Source organism: Ornithorhynchus anatinus, chromosome 4, assembly GCF_004115215.2.
Source record: "Ornithorhynchus anatinus isolate Pmale09 chromosome 4, mOrnAna1.pri.v4, whole genome shotgun sequence".
NCBI lineage: Eukaryota > Metazoa > Chordata > Mammalia > Monotremata > Ornithorhynchidae > Ornithorhynchus > Ornithorhynchus anatinus.
Genome location: NC_041731.1, coordinates 130,734,879 through 130,756,530, shown reverse-complemented (window position 1 = coordinate 130,756,530; position 21,652 = coordinate 130,734,879). Strand labels below are relative to the sequence as shown.

The following is a 21,652-nucleotide window of genomic DNA, read 5'->3' as shown; positions in this document are numbered from 1 at the left end:
GAAGACTGTGAGCCCCAAGTGGGACAGGGACTGTGTCCAAACTAATTAGCTTCCCCCGTTTTAGACTGTGAGCCCGATGTTGGGCAGGGATTGCCTCTATCTGTTGCCAAATTGTACATTCTAAGCACTTGGTCCAGCGCTCTGCACACAATAAGCGCTCAATAAATAAGATGGAATGAACGAATGAATATCTACCGCAGCGCTTAGAGCAGTGCTTGGCAACCGGTAAGGGCTTTCCAAGCGCCATTATCATTTCAATTGTTATTACGTAAGTGCGGTGGGGTGAACAGCCAAATCCCGAGGAGATTCCGACCCAGATGCGTAAGGCCGTGCAGATGGAAGGGTGAGCAGTGCTTTGCGCGTAGTAAGAGCTTAACGAATACCACCATTATTATTCATTATTAATGGGGTGGAGAGTTGAGTGGTGAGTCAGAGAAGACTTGCTGGAGGAGGTAGAAATTTTCCGAGGGCTTTGGAGGTGGAGAGAGGGCTGGTCTGTGGGACGTGAAGAGGGAGGGGGTTCTAGGCCAGAGGGAGGAGGTCAGCAAGGGGTCGGTGGTGAGATAGACGGGATCGAGGTCCAGTACATAGGATGGCATCAGAGGACCCGACTGCGCGGGCCGAGTTGGCGGGGGAGGGGAGCCCAGATAGGTGGGAGGGAGAGAGCCGACTGAGAGCCTTAAAGCCGACGGCCACGAGTTTCTCTTGAGGCTGAGACCCTTGGGTGGGATGGGGCCGGGGTCCAACCTCATCATTTTGTGTTCAGGACGGCGCCTGGCACCTAGTAAATGCTTAATAATAACAATAGTAATAATGTTGGTATTTGTTAAGCGCTTACTATTCATTCATTCAATAGTATTTATCGAGCGCTTACTATGTGCAGAGCACCGTACTAAGCGCTTGGAACGTACAAATGGGTAACAGATAGAGACGGTCCCTTCCCTTTGACGGGCTTGCGGTCTAATCGGGGGAGACGGACAGACGAGAACGATGGCAATAAATAGAATCAGAGCACTGTTCTAAGCACTGGGGTAGATCCAGGGTAGTCAGGTTGTCCCACATGAGGCTCACAGTCTTAATCTCCATTTTACAGATGAGGTCACTGAGGCACAGAGAATAATAATAATAATAATGTTGGTATTTGCTAAGCACTTACTATATGCAGAGCACTGTTCTCCGCGCTGGGGTAGATACAGGGTCATCAGGTTGTCCCACATGAGGCTCCCAGTCTTAAACCCCATTTTACAGATGAGGGAACTGAGGCCCAGAGAAGTGAAGTGACTTGCCCACAGTCACACAGCTCACAAGTGGCAGAGCCGGGATTTGAATCCAGACCTCTGACTCCCAAGCCCGGGCTCTTTCCACTGAGCCACTCTGTTTAACGAATGTCAATATTTTTACTGTTATTAATATCATTGCTATCATTATCATTATTGTTAGAATCATTAGTCAGCCTCCACCACACCGGTGGGGAAGGAATCGGAGTGTTCATTCATCCAGTCATATTTATTGAGCGCTTACTGTGTGCAGGGCACTGTACTGTAAGCGCTTAGTACAGTGCTCCGCACATAGTAAGCGCTCAATAAATACTCGTGAGTGAATGAATGAATGAACTGTGCTAAGCACTTGGAACGTACAATTCAGCAGTAAAGAGAGACAATCCCTGCCCACACCGTGTTTGTGGAGCTGATGTTTCTTTACTTGCGCCATGCTTCATCTTGCTCCAATAATAATGAAGAATAATAAGAATAATAAGAAGAAGAAGAATGGTTTTTGTTAAATGCTCACTATGTGCTAAGTACTGTTCTAAGTGCTGGGGTAGATACAAGGTAATCAGGTTGGGAATAGTCCCCACCCTACATAATAATGATAATAATATTAATGGTATTTGTTAAGTGCTTACTATGTGCCAAGCACTGTTCTAAACACTGGAATAGATACAAGGTAATGAGATTGGACACAGTTCATATCCTACATAATAATAACAATAATAATAATGATTATGGTGTTTGTTCTGTACTTATTACGTGCCAGACACTATACTAAGTGCTAGGACAGAGCTGAGCAAATCGGGTTGGACACATTCCCTGTCCCACATGGGGCTCACAGTCTCGATCCCTATTTTACAGATGAGGGAACTGAGGCTCAGAGAATAATAATAATAATAATAATAATGGTATTTGTTAAGCACTTACTATATCCCAAGCACTGGTCTAAGAACCGGGGTAGATAGGAGATAATCAGGTTGTCCCAGGCAGGGCTCACAGCCTCCAACCCCATTTTACAGATGAGGGAACCGAGGCACAGAGAAATGAAGGGGCTCGCCCAAGGTCACACGGCAGACAAGGGGCGGAGCCGGGATTAGAACCCACCTCCTCTGACTCCCAGGCCTGTGTTCTATCCACTACTCCGCGCTGCTTCTACATGGGGCTCATACTCTTTATCCCCACTTTACGGATGAGGTAATTGAGGCCCAGAGAAGTGAAGCGACTTGCCCAAAGTCACACAGCAGACAAGAGGCAGAGAGAGGATTAGAACCCAGGTCCTTCTGACTCCCAAGTCCGTGTTCTGACCACTCGGCCGTGCTGCTTAATAACGGTGACAGCAGCAATGACAACAATAGTAACGATAATAATAATAATAAGGTATTTGTTAAGCACCTACTTTGTGTTTGTGGTAAGACGAGAAGGTAAATAGAAGATAATCAGGTTGGACGCAGTTAATCAATCAGTTGGTCAATCAACGTGTCCGTAGTGCTAGGGTAGATGCAAGGTAATCAGGTTGGACACCGTCAATCTATCCATCTGCCAGTGGAGTTTATTGAGTGCTTACTCTGTGCGGAGCACTGTAAATGCTGGGGAGAGGACAATACAATAATTTATCGGTCACATTCCCCGCCCCCAACGAGCTTACCGTCTAGAGAGATATTAAAAGAAATAATTTATTCTTTCATTCATTCGGTCGTATTCATTGAGCGCTTACTATGTGCAGAGCACTGGAGAGAGTACAGTAGAACAATAAACAGACACATTTCCTGCCCACAGTGAGCTTCCTTCCAGTCTAGAGGAGGGGCACAGACATTAATATAAATGAATAAATGACGCAGTGATGGGGGACAGGGAGAGAGGGATCACTAAAGGGAGCGAGTCAGGGCGAGGCAGAAGGGAGTGGGAGAAGAGGAAAAGTGGGGCTTAGTCAGGGAAGGCCTCTTGGAGGAGGTGGGCCTTCGATAGAGCTTGGAAGCAGGGGAGAGGAATGATCTGAGGGATTTGAGGAGGCCAGAGGCGGGACGTGGGCAAGAGGTCGACGGCGACACGCGAGATGGAAGCCCAGGGAGAAGGTTGGCATTATAGGAGCGAAGTGTGCGGGCTGCGTTGGAGTAGGAGAGGAGCGAGTAGGTCCTGAGACTGGTATTTCCAGAAGGGACTCCCCGGGCCCAGACTCCACGGACTCTTTGCTGCTATTTCTTTCTCTCTCTTCCAGAATGCAAACGTGACTCCATACGAACAGGAAGCGGATGCCAGTTGGGGCATGAGAGGTACAACCCCACAGGCTCTGGAGCGGCGGGGGGCGGGTGGGAAAATCTCTTTCCTCGCCGTCTTTCCTCCGGTGGGAGGGGAGGCTCCGTCGGCCTCTAACGCTGACTTTGGTTTCTCCGTTCCTCCCCTGACTTTTTGATGGCTTCGACCACTCGGTTCTGTGGTGGGCTACAGGGCCTTCTCCTTGGCAACCAATGTTAATTTTCATCTCCCATCATCGCGACGGTATATCGGATCCTGTCGTGAAATATGTTCTGTCTTGTCCCCATTCGTTAGGAAGAAGTAGAGGAAAGGGGTCTGAGAACTGTCACTGGGCACAGGGGGATCAGAGTCGATCGCTTAGCATCTCAATCCTAATAATGACGGTTGTTCTGAAGCACTTACTACATAGACAGACAGGCAGGTATTTGTTAAGTGCTTACTATGTGCCAAGCACTGTTCTGAGCGCCGGGGAGGATACAAGGTAATTGGGTTGTCCCACGTGGGGCTCACAGTCTTAATCCCCATTTTACATGCCAAACACTGTACTAAGCGCTGGGTTAGACGTGTGATAATCAGGTCGAACACGGTCCCCATCCGGCATGAGGCTTTCCCGGTCTAAGGAGGAGAGAGGACAGATTTTTAATCCCCATTTTATAGATGAGGTACCTGAGGCCCACAAAAGTGATGTCACTTGCCCAAGGTCATTCAGCAGGTTTTACCGACGAAGGACCTGAGGCCCGGAAAAGTGAAGTGACTTGCCCAAGGTCACACAACAGACAAGAAGTAGAGCTGGAATTAGAACCCAGGTCCTGTGGCTCTAGGGCCCGAGTTCTTTCCACAAGGTCATGCTTCTTTCCATATCATAATAATGGTATTTGTAAAGCTCCTTACTATGTGTGAAGCACTGTACTAAGCGCTGGAGTAGATACAAGTTCATCAGGTCCCACACGAGGCTCACAGTCTAAGGAGGAGGGAGAACTTGTCTGGTGTGTGTCCTTGGGCATGCCACTTCATTTCTCTGTGCCTCAGTTACCTCACCTGTAACATGGGGATTGAGATTGTGGACCGTGTCCAACTCAATTTGCCTGTATCCATCCCTGCACTTAGTATAGTGCCCTGCACGTAGTGAGCACTTAACAAGTACCATTATTATTATTATTATTTTTATTATGAAGAGGAACCCTAAGGTAGGGAAGGCCTGAGATTGACCACCAAGGCAGAAAGCAGGAGCCATGACCAAATTTAGCATCGGCCTCCGGGCTTAAAGGAGGTGAAGATGTAAGAGTCCAAAAACAATGGATGACTTGACTATTCAGGTCTGTTCCCCATCTAGACAGTAAGCTCGTTGTGGGCAGGGAATGTGTCTGTTATATTGTTCTGTTCTACTCTCCCAATGCTTAGTACAGTGCTCCCCACACAACGTTCAATAAATAAGAATGACGGACCTCTGGTGCCTTTTTTTAATGGTACTTGTGAAACACGTACTGCGTGACAAGCACTGGACTTAACGCTGGGACAGATAGAAGTGAATTAGATTGGACACAATCCCTGTCCCACCTGGGGCTCACAGTCTAAGTTGTCTCCAAGAACAGAGTGTTGGAATTTGAGAAATCCTCATAATGTAATGATTAGCATATGTTGCAGAACCAGAGATTCTCTAAATCTCCCTGTGTTAAAACAAAGCAAAAAAACAACTTACACGGGGGAGAAAAGAAGTTGAAGAAGTTTGGCAGGCTTTGCGGTTGTCTCATTCTAGGAAGAAAAATGAAGGAAAATCATATCAAATGGAATTTAGAGCTTTAATGAAGTAAAACCCGGATGAAATCTAATGTAGACCCGCTGAGGTATAAAAGCGGTTTAAAAACAAAACCTACTTAGTCTTTTTGGGGGGCGGGGGTGTCCTCGAGACATAGGTAATTATTAAGATTCCCACTTTCCAGATGAATAAAGTCACTCGGGCAGTGCATCATATTTATTAGGCGCTTACCGTGTGCAGGACACTGTACTAAGCACTTAGGGAGCAAGTCAGGGTGATGCAGAAGGGAGAGGGAGAAGAGGAGAGGAGGCCTTAGACAGCAGACTGTTGGAGTGAGAGCCCGAGGCCATCGACAGAGGACAGTGTCCTATCAAAATTAAAATCTTTTTTTTTTTTTGAGTCATCGGTGTGTGCTTCCAGACCTTACTGAGTGTTAGGTGGGGTTGTCCAGGCACATTGGTAATCGATAAATAAGATTAATGACAAAACATCGTAAACTCCTTAAGGGCAGGGATGTGTTTCCTTACTCTGTTGCATCTTCTCAAGCTCTCAGAATGGAGCTCTGCATCCTCTAAGTGTTCAATCGATAGTATCGAGCGACTGACTGAATGGTTAAAATATGCTTTCGGGCAAGTTCGGACTGTAAGCCCCTTGTGGTCAGGGAACTATCTACCAGCGTGGTGGAGTGGCAAGAGACTGGGCCCGGGAGTCAGAGGGACCTGGGTTCTAATCCTGGCTCTGCCACTTGTCCGCTGTGTGACCTTGGGTGAGTCTCTTCACTTCTCTGGGCCTCAGTTACCTCATCTGGAAAATGGGGATTGAGACGGTGAGTCCCTCTTGGGACAGGGACTGTGTCCAACCTGATTTGCTTGAATCCACCCCAGCACTTAGTACAGTGCCTGCCACAGAGTAAGTGCTTAATAAATGCCATAATGAATTAATGGATTGATTATTTAAGCTCCTTATAGGCAGGGAACATATCTACCAACTCCATTATATTGTATTCCCCCAAGGGTTTAGTAGAGCAGCAGAGAAGCAGCATGGCTCAGTGGAAGGAGCCCGGGCTTGAGAGTCAGAGGTCATGGGTTCTAATCCTGGCTCTGCCACTGGTCTGCTGTGTGACCTTGGGCGAGCCACTTAACTTTTATGTGCCTCAGTTCCCTCATCTGTAAAATGGAGATTAAGACTGTGAGCCCCACGTGGGACAACCTGATCACCTCGTATCTATCCCAGCACTTAGAAGAGTGCTTGGCACATAATAAGTGCTTAACAGATACCATCATCATTATTAGAATGTTCTGCACACAGAAAGTGCTCAATAAATAGCATTGGTTGAAGGCAGAACAAATTATCTGACTCATTGGATTTTTAGGATTATATTTGTGAAACTACAGAATCGTAAAAAATCCCGTGACTTTCTTTAAATTCTTTAAATGGAGGGAAAAACAACAGGCCTTGTTTTTCTCTTCTACTTTGCTTGCCTACAGGGTTATTTCCAAGTCACAGAAACTGCAAGGGAATGCAAAATGTTATTGACTTTTGCTCCCTAAACTGGGTTTCCGGGAAAGACAGGATCCTGAAGTACTATTTATATAGTTATATTTATTCAGTGCTTTCTATCTGCCAAGCACTGTGCTAGGCCCTGAGGGAAATACAATACAATATATTAGACAGTCTCTGCCCCACTTGGCGTTCAACTCTATGAGGGTAAGAGAACAGCTTTCTTAACCTCGCTTTAGAGGTGAGGAAAATAGGACACAGAGAGGTGAAGTGACTTGCCCAAGGTCACACAGCAGTCGAGTGGTGGAGCTAGGACTAGAATCCAGGGCTTCTGACTCCCCGAGCTGTGCTCTTTCCACAGAGTCATTTTAAAAGACTTTTGTTGCATGTCTGAGATATTTCCCCCATTTAGATTGTGAGCCCATTGTTGGGCAGGGATTGTCTCTATCTGCTGCCGCATTGTCCATTCCAAGCGCTTAGTACGGTGCTCTGCACATAGTAAGCGCTCAGTAAATACAATTGAATGAATGAATGAATAGTTCTTTCTATTCTTCATGATTGACTATTGATGCACTCTTTATCTCCCTTCCCCAGAAAAATATTTAAGTATTTTTATGCCAAACCCAAGAATGTATGAATCATGAAAAAATGAAGTAAAGTAGGAGATTCGAAGAATGAAACATCTTCCCTTTCTATCATGAGGAGGAGATTTTATTAGACTATTCTTTAAATTCCATATTTATTCAGGGCTCACTATGTGTACTTAAAGCAGTGTGGCTCAGTGGAAAGAGTCTGGGCAGGAGAACCAGAGATCATGGGTTCAAATACTGGTTCCGCCACTTGTCAGCTGTGTGCCTGTGGGCAAGTCTCTTCACTTCTCTATACCTCAGTTACCTCATCTATAAAATGGGCATTGAGACTGTGACCCCACGTGGGACCACCTGATCACCTTGTAACCTCCCAGCGCTTAGAACAGTGCTTTGCACAAAGTAAGCGCTTAACAAATGTTATTATTACTAAGCCCTTAGTAATGATGACTGTGGTCCGTTAAGTACCTATGTGCCAAGCAGTGTACTAAGCGCTGAGATAGAATGAGGACATCCAGTTCAGACACAGTCCACATCCCAGATGGGGCTTCCAGTCTAAGGGTGAGCAAGAAGAGGTGTTGAATCCCCATTTTATAGATGAGGAAACTGAGATCCAGAGAAGTGAAGTGACTCGCCCAAGGTCACACAGCAGGCAAGTGGCAGAACCGGTAGGAGAACCCAGGTCTTCTGACTTCCAGGCCCTTGCTCTTTCCAGTAGGCCACACTGCTTCCAGCGTGGTTGGGAGCACTGGGGGCGGGGGTACTCGTGAGGACGTACCGAATTATTTTGACCCTTCATTTAGGAATTGGTAAACTTAAAAGCTCTGCCTTCAAGGAGTTTACTGTTAGCAAGGGACGTTGCCGTAACAGCATTTCATTTATCGACTGTTTTCTGAAGGCGGAACACTGTAATAAGTGCCTAGATGTTGGTATTTGTTAAGCGCTTTGTTACTATGTGTTGGTGTAATAAGGCGGAACACTGTAATAAGTGCCTAGATGTCGGTATTTGTTACTATGTGCAGAGCACCGTTCTAAGCAGTGGGGTAGATACAGGGTAATCAGGTTGTCCCACGTGAGGCTCACTGTTAGTCCCCATTTTACAGATGAGGGAACTGAGGCACAGAGAAGTGAAGTGACTTGCCCACAGTCACACAGTCGACAAGTGGCAGAGCCGGGTCTCAACTTATTGTCATGTTGTAATAATGTTGGTATTTGTTAAGCGCTTACTATGTGCCGAGCACTGTTCTAAGCGCTGGGGTAGACACAGGGGACTCAGGTTGTCCCACGTGGGGCTCACGGTCTTAATCCCCATTTTACAGACGAGGTAAGTTGTACTCTCCCAAGTGTGGTACAGTGCTTTGCACAGAGTAAGCGCTCCTTCGGTAGAACTGAATGAATGAAGATCATCATAAAGTTAGTTAATAATAATAATTGTGGTACTTGTTAAGCGCTTACTATGTGCCAAGCACTGTTCTCAGCACTCGGATAGATGCAAGTTAATCAGGTTGAAAACAGTCCCTGTCCCACATGGGGCTCACACTCACACTTAGACGTGGGACTCACAGTCTTAATCCCCATTTTACAGCTGAGGGAACTGAGGCCCAGAGAAGTCATATGACTTGCCCAGGGTCACACAGTAGATGTGTGGCAGAGCTGGAATTAGAGCCCAAGTCCTTCCGACTTCCAGCCCTGGGCTCTAGGCACTAAAGCCAAGCTGCTTCTCCAGGATCCCCACCCTCAAGAAGCTTCCAGTTGAGAGGAGATTCATTCATTCATTCAATCGTATTTATTGAGTGCTTACTGTGTGCAGAGCACTATACTAAGCACTTGGAAAGTACAATTCGGCAACAGATAGAGAAGCTGCGTGGCTCAGTGGCAAGAGTACGGGCTTGGGAGTCAGAGGTCATGGGTTCTAATTCCAGCTCCGCCGCTTGTCAGCTCTGTGACTTTGAGCAAGTCACTTCACTTCTCGGTGCCTCAGTTACCTCGTCTGTAAAATGGGGATTAAGACTGTGAGCCCCACGTGGGACAACCTGATCACCTCGTATCCCCCCGGCTCTTAGAACAGTGCTTTGCACATAGTAAGCCCTTAATAAATACCACCATTATTAGATAGAGACAATCCCTGTGCAACAACGGGCTCACGGTCTAGAAGGTGGCGACAGACAACAAAACAAAACAAGTAGACAGGCATCAATACCATCAAAATAGATAAATAGAATTATAGATATATATACACATCATAATAAAATGAATAGAATAATAAATATGTACAGATATACACAAGTGCTGTGAGGAGGGAAAGGGGGTAGAGCAGAGGGAGGGAGTCGGGAGGATGAGGAGGGGCGGAGGAGCAGGGAAAAGGAGGGGATGCATTCATTTATTCAGTCATATTTATTGAGAGTTTATCATGTCCTCTGTGCTTGGGAGAGTATATTACAAAAATAAACGGACGCATTCTCTGCCCACAATGAGCTCAGCAGTTCCAGTTTCCTTACGAGGTACCCGAACCACGCTTCACGCTTTTCAGATTTGTCTGTAGGGTGGTTTTCTCAGGATAGTGTTAGCAGTCGGAGCGTTCTTTCCACGGGTACAATAAAAAAGTTTTCCATGGCTCATGCTAGTTCTGCAGAGGGAGGGGCAATCATTTGCATCGAATACAAATGAAAAACAAAAAAAATTACAGTGCATGCCGTCTCTCACTAGCATGAGAGAAATGAAACCGTCTAAACGCCCACCTTCTGAAAGAATTGACTCAATGCACCTTCTTTTTCTTTCAGAATACAAGGTAAGAGGGACGGTTCAGCTGCCGACAGGACCCTCAGGTCGCGCCAGACCTGTCCTTTACGTTGTCGTAGCCCCGAGAAACCTGTAGAGCGAGACCTGGGTCAAGTATATGCCACCCCGATTCGGCGGGTCCTCAGATATTGACTCCCACAATGTCAGCTGCTTCTCCATCTCACGCTGGCCTTCTGCTTTTTTATCCTGCGACAGGTCTATCCTTACGAGATGCTCATTGTGACGAACCGAATTCGAGTGAAATTACCCAAGGATGTGGACAGGACCCGGTTGGAGGTAAGGATGGTTTCTGTTTTGTTTCACCTTCTCGCGGAACCTGACTCTGCCAAACCGCCGGGGTGAGTGGTGGGAGATCTGGACCAAACTTTTAGCCCAAGACAATGGAGGTAGACTGAGCGTTTCATGAGGGCAGGGGTAGTGTATGTCAACTGGGTGGTATCTTCCTAATAAAAATGATAATAATGATGGTGTTTGATGATGATGATGGTATTTGTTAAGCACTTACTATGTGCCAAGCACCGCTCTAGCTGGGGGGGATACAAGATCATCAGGTTATCCCTCGTAGGGCTCACAGTCTGCTGCTTCATTCATTTATTCATTCAATAGTAGTTATTGAGCGCTTACTATGTGCAGAGCACTGTACTAAGCGCTTGGAATGTACAGATCGGCAACAGATAGAGACAGTCCCTGCCCACTGACGGGCTTACAGTTTAATCGGGGGAGATGGACAGACAAAAACAATAGCAATAAATAGAATCAAGCTTCTCTGTTGAGCACTTACTAAGTGCCAAGCACAGTGCTAAGCTCTGGGGCAGATACAAGATTCAAATCCTGGCTCCTCCGCTAGTCGGCTGTGTGACTTAGGGCAAGTCGCTTCACTTTTCTGTGCCTCAGGTACCTCATCTGTAAAATGGGGATTAGAAAGGTCATTCGGGCATCGGGGCGAAGTGCGGACTGGAGCGGGGAGAGACAGGAGGCTGGAAGGTCAGCAAAGAGGCCGAGTCATCCAGGCAGGAGAGGATGAGTGATTGTACTAATGTGGTAAAGTTTTGGATGGAGGGGAAAGGGCAGAGTGTAGCGATGTTGTGAAGGTGGGACTGACAGGATGGAGTGACGGATTGAATGTGTACAATGAATGAGAGGGAGGAGTCAAGGGTAACGCCAAGGTTATGGGCTTGTGAGATGGAAAGGATGCTGGAAGGTCAGCAAAGAGGCCGAGTCATCCAGGCAGGAGAGGATGAGTGATTGTACTAATGTGGTAGTGTTTTGGTGGAGCGGAAAGGGCAGAGTGTACCGTTGTTGTGAAGGTGGGACTGACAGGATTTAGTGATGGATTGAATATGCACACTGAACGAGAGGGAGGAGTCAAGGGTAACGCCAAGGTTATGGACTTATGAGACGGAAAGGACGCAGGTGCTGTTTACAGTGCCGGGAAAGTCGGGGGAGGACAGAACAGACGAGATGGGAAGATAAAGAGCTCTGTTTTGGACGTGGTAAACTTGAGGTGACGGGAGGATTTCCAAGTAGACATGGCCCGCCATTTGGGTCAGCGGAATCTGTTGGAGTCAAATCTCGATTTCCAACAGGCCCTGATTTCTGACACCTCACTGGGAGAAGCAGAAGCCAACGGCTTCTCGGCTCTCTGTTCCTCAAAGAATCGGGCTCGGAGGGAGCTCGAAGCTACTGGGACGAAGCTTTGGTGCCCTGAGCCATTGAGAAACCTTGGATTTTCCTACTCCTGTAGAAGGGGTCGGAGCAAACAGTTCATTCAGCATCCTGAAAAAATCAAAAGAGCAACGTGGCCTAGTGGGAAGAGCCCGGGCTTGGGAGTCAGAGAAACCTGGGTTCTAATCCCGGCTCAGTCACTTGTCTGACGTGTGACCTCGGACAAGTCATTTCACTTCTCTGGGCCGCAGTTCCCTCATCTGTAAAATGGGGATTGAGACTGTGAGCCCCATGTGGGACAGCGACTGTATCTAACGTGATTTCTTTGTATCTATCCCAGCGCTTAGACCAGAACCTGACACATGGTAAGCACCTAAAAAATACCATTAAATAAACCAACAGATCCAGGTGGTGCAGAAGGCACCCAGAGCAGTTCAAAATGCAATTTATCTTATGAAGTGTGATGAGGGAGATTTTGAGGCAGCAGATTACCTTGAGGAAAATAGGGTTTCCAACGTGTGAATTCCTGAATTACCCTAATTCAGGGTATTCCTAATTACCCTACTTAAAACTCACCTCCTCCAAGAGGCCTTCCCAGACTGAGCTCCTCTTCTCCTTCTACTCCCTCTGCCACCCCCCCTTTACCTCTCCGCAGCTAAACCCTCTTTTCCCCCTTTCCCTCTGCTCCTCCACCTCTCCCTTCCCATCCCCACAGCACCGTACTCGTCCGCTCAACTGTATATATTTCCATTACCCTATTTATTTTGTTAATGAATTGTACATCGCCTTGATTCTATTCAGTCGCCATCGTTTTTACGAGACGTTCTTCCCCTCGACTCTATTTATCGCCATCGTTCTCATCCGTCCGTCTCCCCCGATTAGACCGTGAGCCCGTCAAACGGCAGGGACCGTCTCTATCTGTTGCCGACTTGTTCATTCCAAGCGCTTAGTACAGTGCTCTGCACATATTAAGCGCTCAATAAATACTATTGAATGAATGAATGAATTTGACATCAAAATTCCTTGGGATTCTTCTATTCTAATTCATCTTTAATCAATCAATCAATGGTATTTATTGAGCACTTACTATGTGCAGAACACTATACTAAGTGCTTGGGAGAGTACAATACAACAGAATTACCAGACACATTCCCTGCCCATAATAAGCTTATAGTTTTAATTAAAGGAGTTTCTTTGTTAAGAGTGCAATCAAGGGTATTTGGAGTATGTGTGACAATTCAGTAAGATTTATTAAGCACTTACTGTGTTCAAAGCACTGTACTAAGTGTTTGGAAGAGGACCAGACTTCATGGTGTGAAGACCAAAATTCCTATCTCCTTGTGATGTTTTTTTTGCCAGCTCAGTGAAGTAGTTTAATCAAACTGTAATGAAGTTTGGATTATCTTTTGGCTTCTGGCTCCAATTTGAGTCAATCCTGGTAAATATTATAATGAGGATCCATTAAGAAGCCGCGTGACCCAAATAACATTGATTTGATGTTTGATTATTTGATGTTTCCGGTGCTGAGAACAGTGCTTGGCACATAGTAAGCACTTAACAAATACCATCATCATCATCACTGATGGAACTGAGAATTTGAGCCCTCAGAAGGATTTAAAATGGAGGGAGCAGGAGGAAGAGGCCAAGCTCGGACAGGAATTTTTTTTTTCCCCTCCATCCCATGAAGTCACCTGAGACACAGTCGAGAGCAAAGATTGCCACTTAAAAAGCAACACGACCCAGGACTAGAATGTGCCGATGAATTAAGTTGCTCCAACAATAACAACAACAGCGTCAGGAGGGTGTCATCTCTGTTTAGAGTCTTCCAACTGGTTAGCTGAGAACGTGTGAAAGATGGGAGAGTGTGGGTCTGAATTTCCTTTTTCCAGACAAAGTGGGGTTTGTTTTGGAAGGATAAAGGGTGTCTCCCGCCTGCTAACCTTAGTCATTCATGCATTGTGCTCAGCTTGAGGTGCTGTTTGCTTAACTTGGAAGGGCTCGGTTTACCTCATACCAGGTGCAAGTCGGGGCCTCATGTTTCAAGGAGCCTGGTGTCTTCAAAGACCTCAGAGAATTTGCAAAAGAACAGTAAATAAAATCTGCTTTAAACCCCGCATAGCAGTGATAAGGGTAGCAGAAATACCGGCCCTTCCTGGAGGGAAAAAAATTGCAGGATTCATATTCACCCAGAGAACATTCTGGAACCCTTAAATGGTATACTAATAATTATTATTATTGTGGTATTTGCTAAGCGCTTACGATGGGCCAGGCACTGTACTAAGCACTGGGGTGGATTCAAGTCAATCGGGTTGGACACAGTCCCTGTCCCGCAGAGGGCCCATAGTCTTATTCCCCATTTTACAGGTGAGGGAACTGAGGCACAGAGAAGCGAAGTGACTTGCCTATGGTCACACAGCAGATAAGTGGAGGAGTCAGGATTAGAACCCATGGCCTTCTGACTTACAGGCCCGGGATCGATCCACTACGCCATGCTGCTTCGCTAATATCTGTGGTTTCCAAGCAGTTGAATTAGCAGGGGGTCAGATTGGGATTATGCATCCTGGTTTGGTGATAATTCTTAATCGATTGCATTTATTGATCACTTACCATGTGCAGAGCGCTGAACTAAACTCATTATTATTTTTTATTATTACTTTGTGCTTACTATGTGTACCAGGCCACTCTTAATAATAATAATAACAATGATGACATTTGTTAAGTGCTTTCTATGTGCCAAGCCCCTTTCTAAACTCTAGGGTAGATAAAAGGTATTCAGGTTGTCCCACACAGGGCTTACGGTCTTCATTCCCATGAAGTGAAGCGACTTGCCCAAAGTCACACAGCTGACAGGTGGTGGAGCCGGGATTAGAACCCATGACCTCTGACTCCCAAGCCCAGGCTACTTCCTCTAAATCATGCTGCTTCTCTGAGCGCTGGCATAGATACAAAATCATGGAGTTGGACACAGTCCCTGTCCCACGTGGGGCTCACAGACTTAATCCCCATTTTACAGATGGTGCACCTGAGACACAGACAAGTGAAGTGGCTTGCCTGAGGTCACACAGCAGACAAGTGGCGGAGCAGGGATTAGAACCCAGGTCCTTCTGACTCCCAGGCCCCGGGCTCTAGCCACGGGGCTATACTACAATATAACAGAGTTGGTAGGTATATTCCCTGCCCACCATGACCTTACAAAACTTTCCAAGGTGTTCTACATCAAGAGATTTGATTAATGATAATCACCGTGGTGTTTGTTAACTGCTAACAAGAGTGCTGAACACTGTACTGAGCACCGGGGTGGAAACAAGCAAATCGGGTTGGACCCGATCCCTGTCCCACGTGGGGATCACAGTCTCCATCCCCATTTTATAGATTCATTCATTCATTCAATCGTATTTATTGAGTGCTTACTGTGTGCAGAGCACTGTACTAAACGCTTGGAAGGTACAATTCAGGCAACAGATAAAGAGACAATCCCTGCCCAACAACGATCTCACAGTCTAAAAGGGAGAGACAATTACAGATGAGGTAAATGAGGCACAGAGAAGTGAAGTGACTTGCCCAAGGTCACAGAGCAGGCAAGTGGTGGAGACGGGATTAGAATCCATGACCCTTCTGATTCCCAGGCCTGTGCTTTAGTTTGTTTCAGATATTTTTCAGCCCATTTTTCAAAACTGCATCGTTCTAAACGGCTCCAAACGTAATAAAACGTTATTATTGTTAAACCCAAACCCTAATCTTTGTAATGGAAAGGTGCGGCATATAGATGGTTATTATAACAATAATAATAATAATAACGTTGGTATTTGTTAAGCGCTTACTATGTGCCGAGCACTGTTCTAAGCGCTGGGGGAGATACAGGGTCATCAGGTTGTCCCACGTGAGGCTCACAGTCTTCACCCACATTTTCCAGATGAGGTAACTGAGGCACAGAGAAGTTAAGTGATTTGCCCACAGTCACACAGTTGACAGGTGGCAGAGCCGGGATTAGAACCCATGACCTCTGACTCCTGAGCCCGTGTTCTTTCCCCTGAACCACGCTGCTTCTCGTTATGCCACATGACCCATGTCCATATCCATAATTTATTTTAATATTCCCCTCCCCTTTTAACCTTTAATAATAATAATGTTGGTATTTGTTAAGCGCTTACTATGTGCAGAGCACTGTTCTAAGCGCTGGGGGAGATACAGGGGAATCGGGTTGTCCCACGTGAGGCTCACAGTTAATCCCCATTTTACAGATGAGGTAAGTGAGGAACTGAGGGACAGGGAAGTTAAGTGACTTGCCCGAAGTCACACAGTTGACAAGTGGCAGAGCCGGGATTCGAACTCATGACCTCTGACTCCCAAGCCCGGGCTCTTTCCACTGAGCCACACTGCTTTAAGCTCTTCGTAGCGAGAGAACATGTCTTCCCAGTCTAATATTGTTCTCTCCCAAGTGCTTAGTATAGTGCTGTGCGCACGGTAGGTGCTCAGTAAATACCATCGATTGATCGATTGATTGATGTGGGATGTTTAGTAGTGCTGTAGGAAGGGAGGGAGAGGCAGAAGCACCCAATAATAATAATAACGTTGGTATTTGTTAAGCGCTTACTATGTGCCGAGCACTGTTCTAAGCGCTGGGGTAGACACGGGGGAATCAGGTTGTCCCACGTGGGGCTCCCACTCTTCATCCCCATTTTACAGATGAGGTAACTGAGGCACCGAGAAGTGAAGTGACTTGCCCAAAGTCACCCAGCTGACAAGTGGCCGAGCCGGGATTTGAACCCATGACCTCTAGACTCCAAAGCCGGTGCTCTTTCCACTGAGCCACGCTGCTTCTCACCCAGTGGTATTTAAGCACAGATAGGGAGGTAGGCTGTACTGAACACCTCCCTTGGGCGGAACACTGTGATGAGTGCTTCAGAGAGCAAACCAGGAGGAAGAGACACCTTTCTTTCCCTTAGTGGGTTTGGAATTTAAAGGGGCCAGGTGGGCCAGGTAGGAACTCCATACAAATTGAGAGCAGGAGGGAAACGAAGAATTAAACAGTGCGTCCGAATGATGTAGATAAGTCAGTAATTAACACAAGTCTGGAGAACGTAAGCACTCAGGGTGAACGATGGTGTGATACCACAGGTTGGGAATTAATCAGGGAAGACTTCTCGGAGGAGGTGGGATCCAGTGTGCCCACGTGGAAAGAATGCCAGGACAGGAACCTGAGATCCGGCTTCTAATAATAATATAATAATGATGGTATTTGTTAAGCGCTTACTATGTGCCAAGTGCTGTTCCAAGCACTGGCGCAGGTACAAGGTAGGTTGTCCCACCTAGGGCTCACAGTCTTCATCCCCATTTTACAGATGAGGGAACTGAGGGACAGGGAAGTGAAGTGACTTGCCCGAAGTCACCCAGTTGACAAGTGGCAGAGCCGGGATTAGAACCCACGTCCTCTGACTCCCAAGCCCGGGCTCTTTCCGCTGAGGCACGCTGCTTCTCATATAATGCTCCGCACCTCGGAAACGGTCAGTAAATACGACTGACCGACTAATCCCGGCTCCATCGCTTGTCTGCTGTGTGATCCTGGGCAAGTCATGTCACTTCTCTGGGCCTCAGTTCCTACATCTGCAAAGTGGGGATTAAAACTGTGAGCCCCAAGTGGGACAACCTGATTACCTTGTATCTACCCCAACGCTTAGAACAATGTTTGACACGTAGTAAGTGCTTAACAAATACCATAATAATTATTATTATCATTACTATTTGCAAACATTCAGGACCAGGCCAACGTCCCACAGGGTCTCACAGACACAGCAGATGTTCCCAAAATATTCATGCGTTGAATCATATTTATTGAGCTCTTACCGTGTGCAAAACACCGTACTAAGCGCTTGGAAGACTATAATTTGACAATGAACGGACACGTTTCCTGCTCACCGACAATATGGATTAGGAATGGAGAAGCTCGTAGCGTTAAAGAACTAGTTTGGAAAAGAAAGCCAAGAGCCAACCCCTCTGTGAGGAGAGAAGGTATTTTTTTCTTCCACCACCCATTAGATGACAGGAGCAAATGTAGCGTCCTCGCAGATCCTGTTTCAGTTGGAAAGTCAGCATTTTCTGTTTATGATATTGTAGATGGTCTTGCCAAAAACATCCTCCCACTGGGTAGTTATGAGGTGAGAAGCCATTTTGAGGTGAGAAAGAGAAACTAATAATATTGAAAGGGATTGGTTTTTTTCTTTCTTTTTTTATGGCGTTGGTTAAGCCCTTACAATGTGCCAGACCCTGTACTAAGCACTGGGGTAGATACAGCTTGAACAGAGTAAATGACTCACATGGGACTCACGGTCTTAATTCTCATTTTACAGATGAGGGAACTGAGGCCCAGAGAAGTGAAGTGACTTCACATGGGGCTCACAGCCTTAACTCCCATTTTACAGATGAGGGAACTGAGGCCCAGAGAAGTGACATGACTTGCCCAGGATCACACAGCAGACACGTGCCAGAGCCAGGATTAGAACCCAGGTCCTCTGACTCTCAGGCCCGGGCTCTTTCCATTAGCACACGTTGCCTTTCTTGCCTGTGGTTTGTCTTTCCATTGACAGTGGCAAGATTTGAGAGAAAGTACCTGTGAGTGACAGATTCGCCTCTCTCAGCTGAGGCAGGGGCCATCTCTGCTAATTTTGCTGCTCTCCCAAGGGCTTTGTGCAGTGTTCTGCACATAGTAAGCGCTCAATAAATACCACTGATTAATTGATTGACCGATTGAGGCAAAAGCCTTGTAGGAGAGAACGTCCCAGAACCACAGATTGGAAGGAATCTTTTAAAGTCGTCTGCGTGAAAAGCAGAGTGGCCTAATGGGCAGAGCCCGGGCCCGGGAGTCAAGAGGATCTGCGTTCTACTCCCGGCTCAGCCGCTCTTGACCGTGTGACCTTGGGCAAGTCGTTTCTCTTGTACTGCCCCAGTACTTAGTACGGTGCCTGGCACATAGTAGGTGCTTAACAAATACCATTAAGAAAAAGAAGAAGCATCATAAGTCTCGAAAAAAGAGAGTTTAAACTTCCTACATCCACATCAGCAAAACACACATCCTCTAGAAGCCTGAAGATAGGTGGAAGTTAGAATGGGATTTGTGAAGCCCTCACTCGAAGTCAGGAAGTGTTACAAGAAAATTGAAATGGACCCAATTCCTGCCCCTCCCGAGGCTGAGTCTGAAAGGTGGGGAGAGAGAAGGCACCTTATCCCTGTTTACTTGTTTTGTTTTATTTTCTGTCTCCCCTCTTCTAGACCGTGAGCCCGTGGTGGGCAGTGATTGTCTCTATTTGTTGCCGAATTGTACTTTCCAAACAGTGCTCTACACACAGTAAGCGCTCAAAAAATACCATCGAATGAATGAATCCCCATTTGACAGATGAGGGTGCTGAGGCCCGGAGAGGTGACGTGACTCGCCCAAGGCCACACAGCAGACAAGTGGCGGATCCGGGATTAGAACCCAGGTCCTCCGACTCCCAAGCCCGGCCTCTTTCCACTAAGCCAACTGGCTTCTTCTTGCCTCGGTCCAGCACTGCCTCCCATAATCATCAGCACGGCCTAGTGGAGAGAGCTCGGGCCTGGGAGTCAGAAGGTCGTGGGTTCTAATCCAGACTCCGCCCCTTGTCTGCCGTGTGACCTTGGACAAGTCGCTTCACTTCTCGGGGCCTCAGTTCCCTCATCTGCAAAATGGGGATTGAGACTGGGAACCCCACGCGGGGCAGAGGCTGTGTCCAATCCGATTTGCTTGTATCCGCCTCACCGCTTTGTACAGTGCCTGGCACGTAGTAAGCGCTTAACGAATGCCATAATTATTATTATTATTATTATAATGTCACCCTGGGGAGATGACTATCCACCCTCCTGGCTCCCTGCCTCATCCCCTTCTCAATCCCCACGGCTTTTTCCCTTCTTTCCTGGGTCCTGGCCACAGAGTTTGTTTTTCTTCGGGTCCCGAGCCTGTAGAGGGTTAAGAGTTATATACATGAAACATGCAACAGGAATGTAGTTCCAGAGTATCTATGTGTCATATGCCTCAGCAAGTTCTTGGTTATTCCAGGGGAAAGCAGGGACACGGGCCCTGGCGTAGATCATGAGGCTCTGAAAGCTGCAATTTGAGGCTAATCTTTTTTTTTCACTTTGGGAATTTAAAGAGCTCTGCCTCTCCTTATCTTCACAGCCCTCCTGAAATCACATTTCCTCCAGGAAGCTTTCCCTGCTTCATTTCCTCAGCTCTGTCCCCAGAACTGGGCCCGCAGAGGAGAAGCAGCGTGGCCCAGTGGAAAGAGCCGGGGTCTGGAAGTCAGAGGATCTGGGTTCTAGTCCCCGCCCTGCCACTTGCCCGCTGGGTGATCTTGGGCAAGGCACTTCACTTCTCTGTTCCTCGATTTCCTCGTCTTTAAATGGGAATTAAATCCTACTCCCTCCTACCTTTCCTTCATTCATTCAGTTTCACTTATAATAATGTTGGTATTTGTTAAGCGCTTACTATGTGCAGAGCACTGTTCTAAGCGCTGGGGTAGATACAGGGTAATCAGGTTGTCCCACGTGAGGCTCACAGTCTTAATCCCATTTTACAGATGAGGTAATTGAGGCACAGAGAAGTGAAGTGACTTGCCCACAGTCACACAGCTGCCAAGTAGCATAGCCGGGATTCGAACCCATGACCTCTGACTCCCACGCCCATGCTGTTTCCACTGAGCCACGCTGCTTATTGAGTGCTTACTGTGTGCGGAGCACGGTACTAGCGTGGCTCAGTGGAAAGAGTCTGGGCTTCGGAGTCAGAGGTCATGAGTTGGACTCCCGGCTCTGCCACTTGTCAGCTGTGTGACTGTGGGCAAGTCACTTGACTTCTCTGTGCCTCAGTTCCCTCATCTGTAAAATGGGGATTAAAAGTGTGTGAGCCCCACGTGGGACAACCTGATCACCCTGTATCTCCCCCAGCCCTTAGAACAGTGCTCGGCACCTAGTAAGCGCTTAACAGATACCAACATTATTATTATTACTAAGAGCTTGGAAAGTACAATTCAGCAACAAAGAGAAACAATCCCTGCCCACACTGGGCTCACAGTCTAGAAGGGGGGAGACACACATCTAAACAAGTAAACAGGCATCAATAGCATTAATAGAAATAAATAGAATTATAGCTATCTATGCATCACTAATAAAAAATACAATTATAATTATACATATATACATATATACACAAGTGCTGTGGGGTGGGGAAGCGGGTAGAGCAAAGGGAGCGAGTCGGGGCGATGGGGAGGGGAGGAGGAGCAGAGGGAAAAGGGGAGCTCGGTCTGGGAAGGCCTCCTGGAGGAGGAGAGTTTTCAGTAGGGCTTTGAAGAGGGGAAGAGAGATTGGCTAAATCACCTGGATTGTGAGCCCCATGTGGGACAGGAATTGTGTCCAACCTGACAACCTTGTATCCTCCCTCCTGCTGAGAGAAGCAGCGTGGCTCAGTGGCAAGAGCCCGGGCTTGGGAGTCAGAGGTCATGGGTTCGAATCCCGGCTCTGCCACTTGTCAGCTGTGGGACTGTGGGCAAGTCGCTTCACTTCTCTGGGCCTCAGTTACTTCATCTGTAAAATGGGGATTAAGACTGTGAGCCTCACGTGGGACAACCTGATTACGTGTATCTACCCCAGCGCTTAGAACAGTGCTCTGCACATAGTAAGCGCTTAACAAATATCAACAAACGAAACACCCCAGTGCTGGGAACATTGCTTGGCACATAGTAAGCGCTTAGCAAATACCATAAAGAAGCCCCAAAAAACTTCTGTGTCAACTGAGCAGTTGGTGGTCACACAGTCCTATC

The 21,652-nt window shown here is 47.0% G+C and overlaps 1 protein-coding gene across 10 annotated transcripts in view; it reads left to right on the top strand.

Annotated features, from left to right (window-relative positions):
- Positions 1-21,652, top strand: part of ABLIM2 (actin binding LIM protein family member 2) — a 200,050-nt gene that overhangs the window by 157,931 nt on the left and 20,467 nt on the right. For all 10 annotated transcript variants that reach the window (XM_029063399.2, XM_029063394.2, XM_029063396.2 and 7 more), the window contains 3 exons: positions 3,484-3,538; positions 10,145-10,152; positions 10,359-10,439. In XM_029063399.2, the coding sequence (XP_028919232.1) occupies positions 3,484-3,538; positions 10,145-10,152; positions 10,359-10,439 (144 nt within the window). The remainder of the gene's footprint in view (positions 1-3,483; positions 3,539-10,144; positions 10,153-10,358; positions 10,440-21,652) is intronic.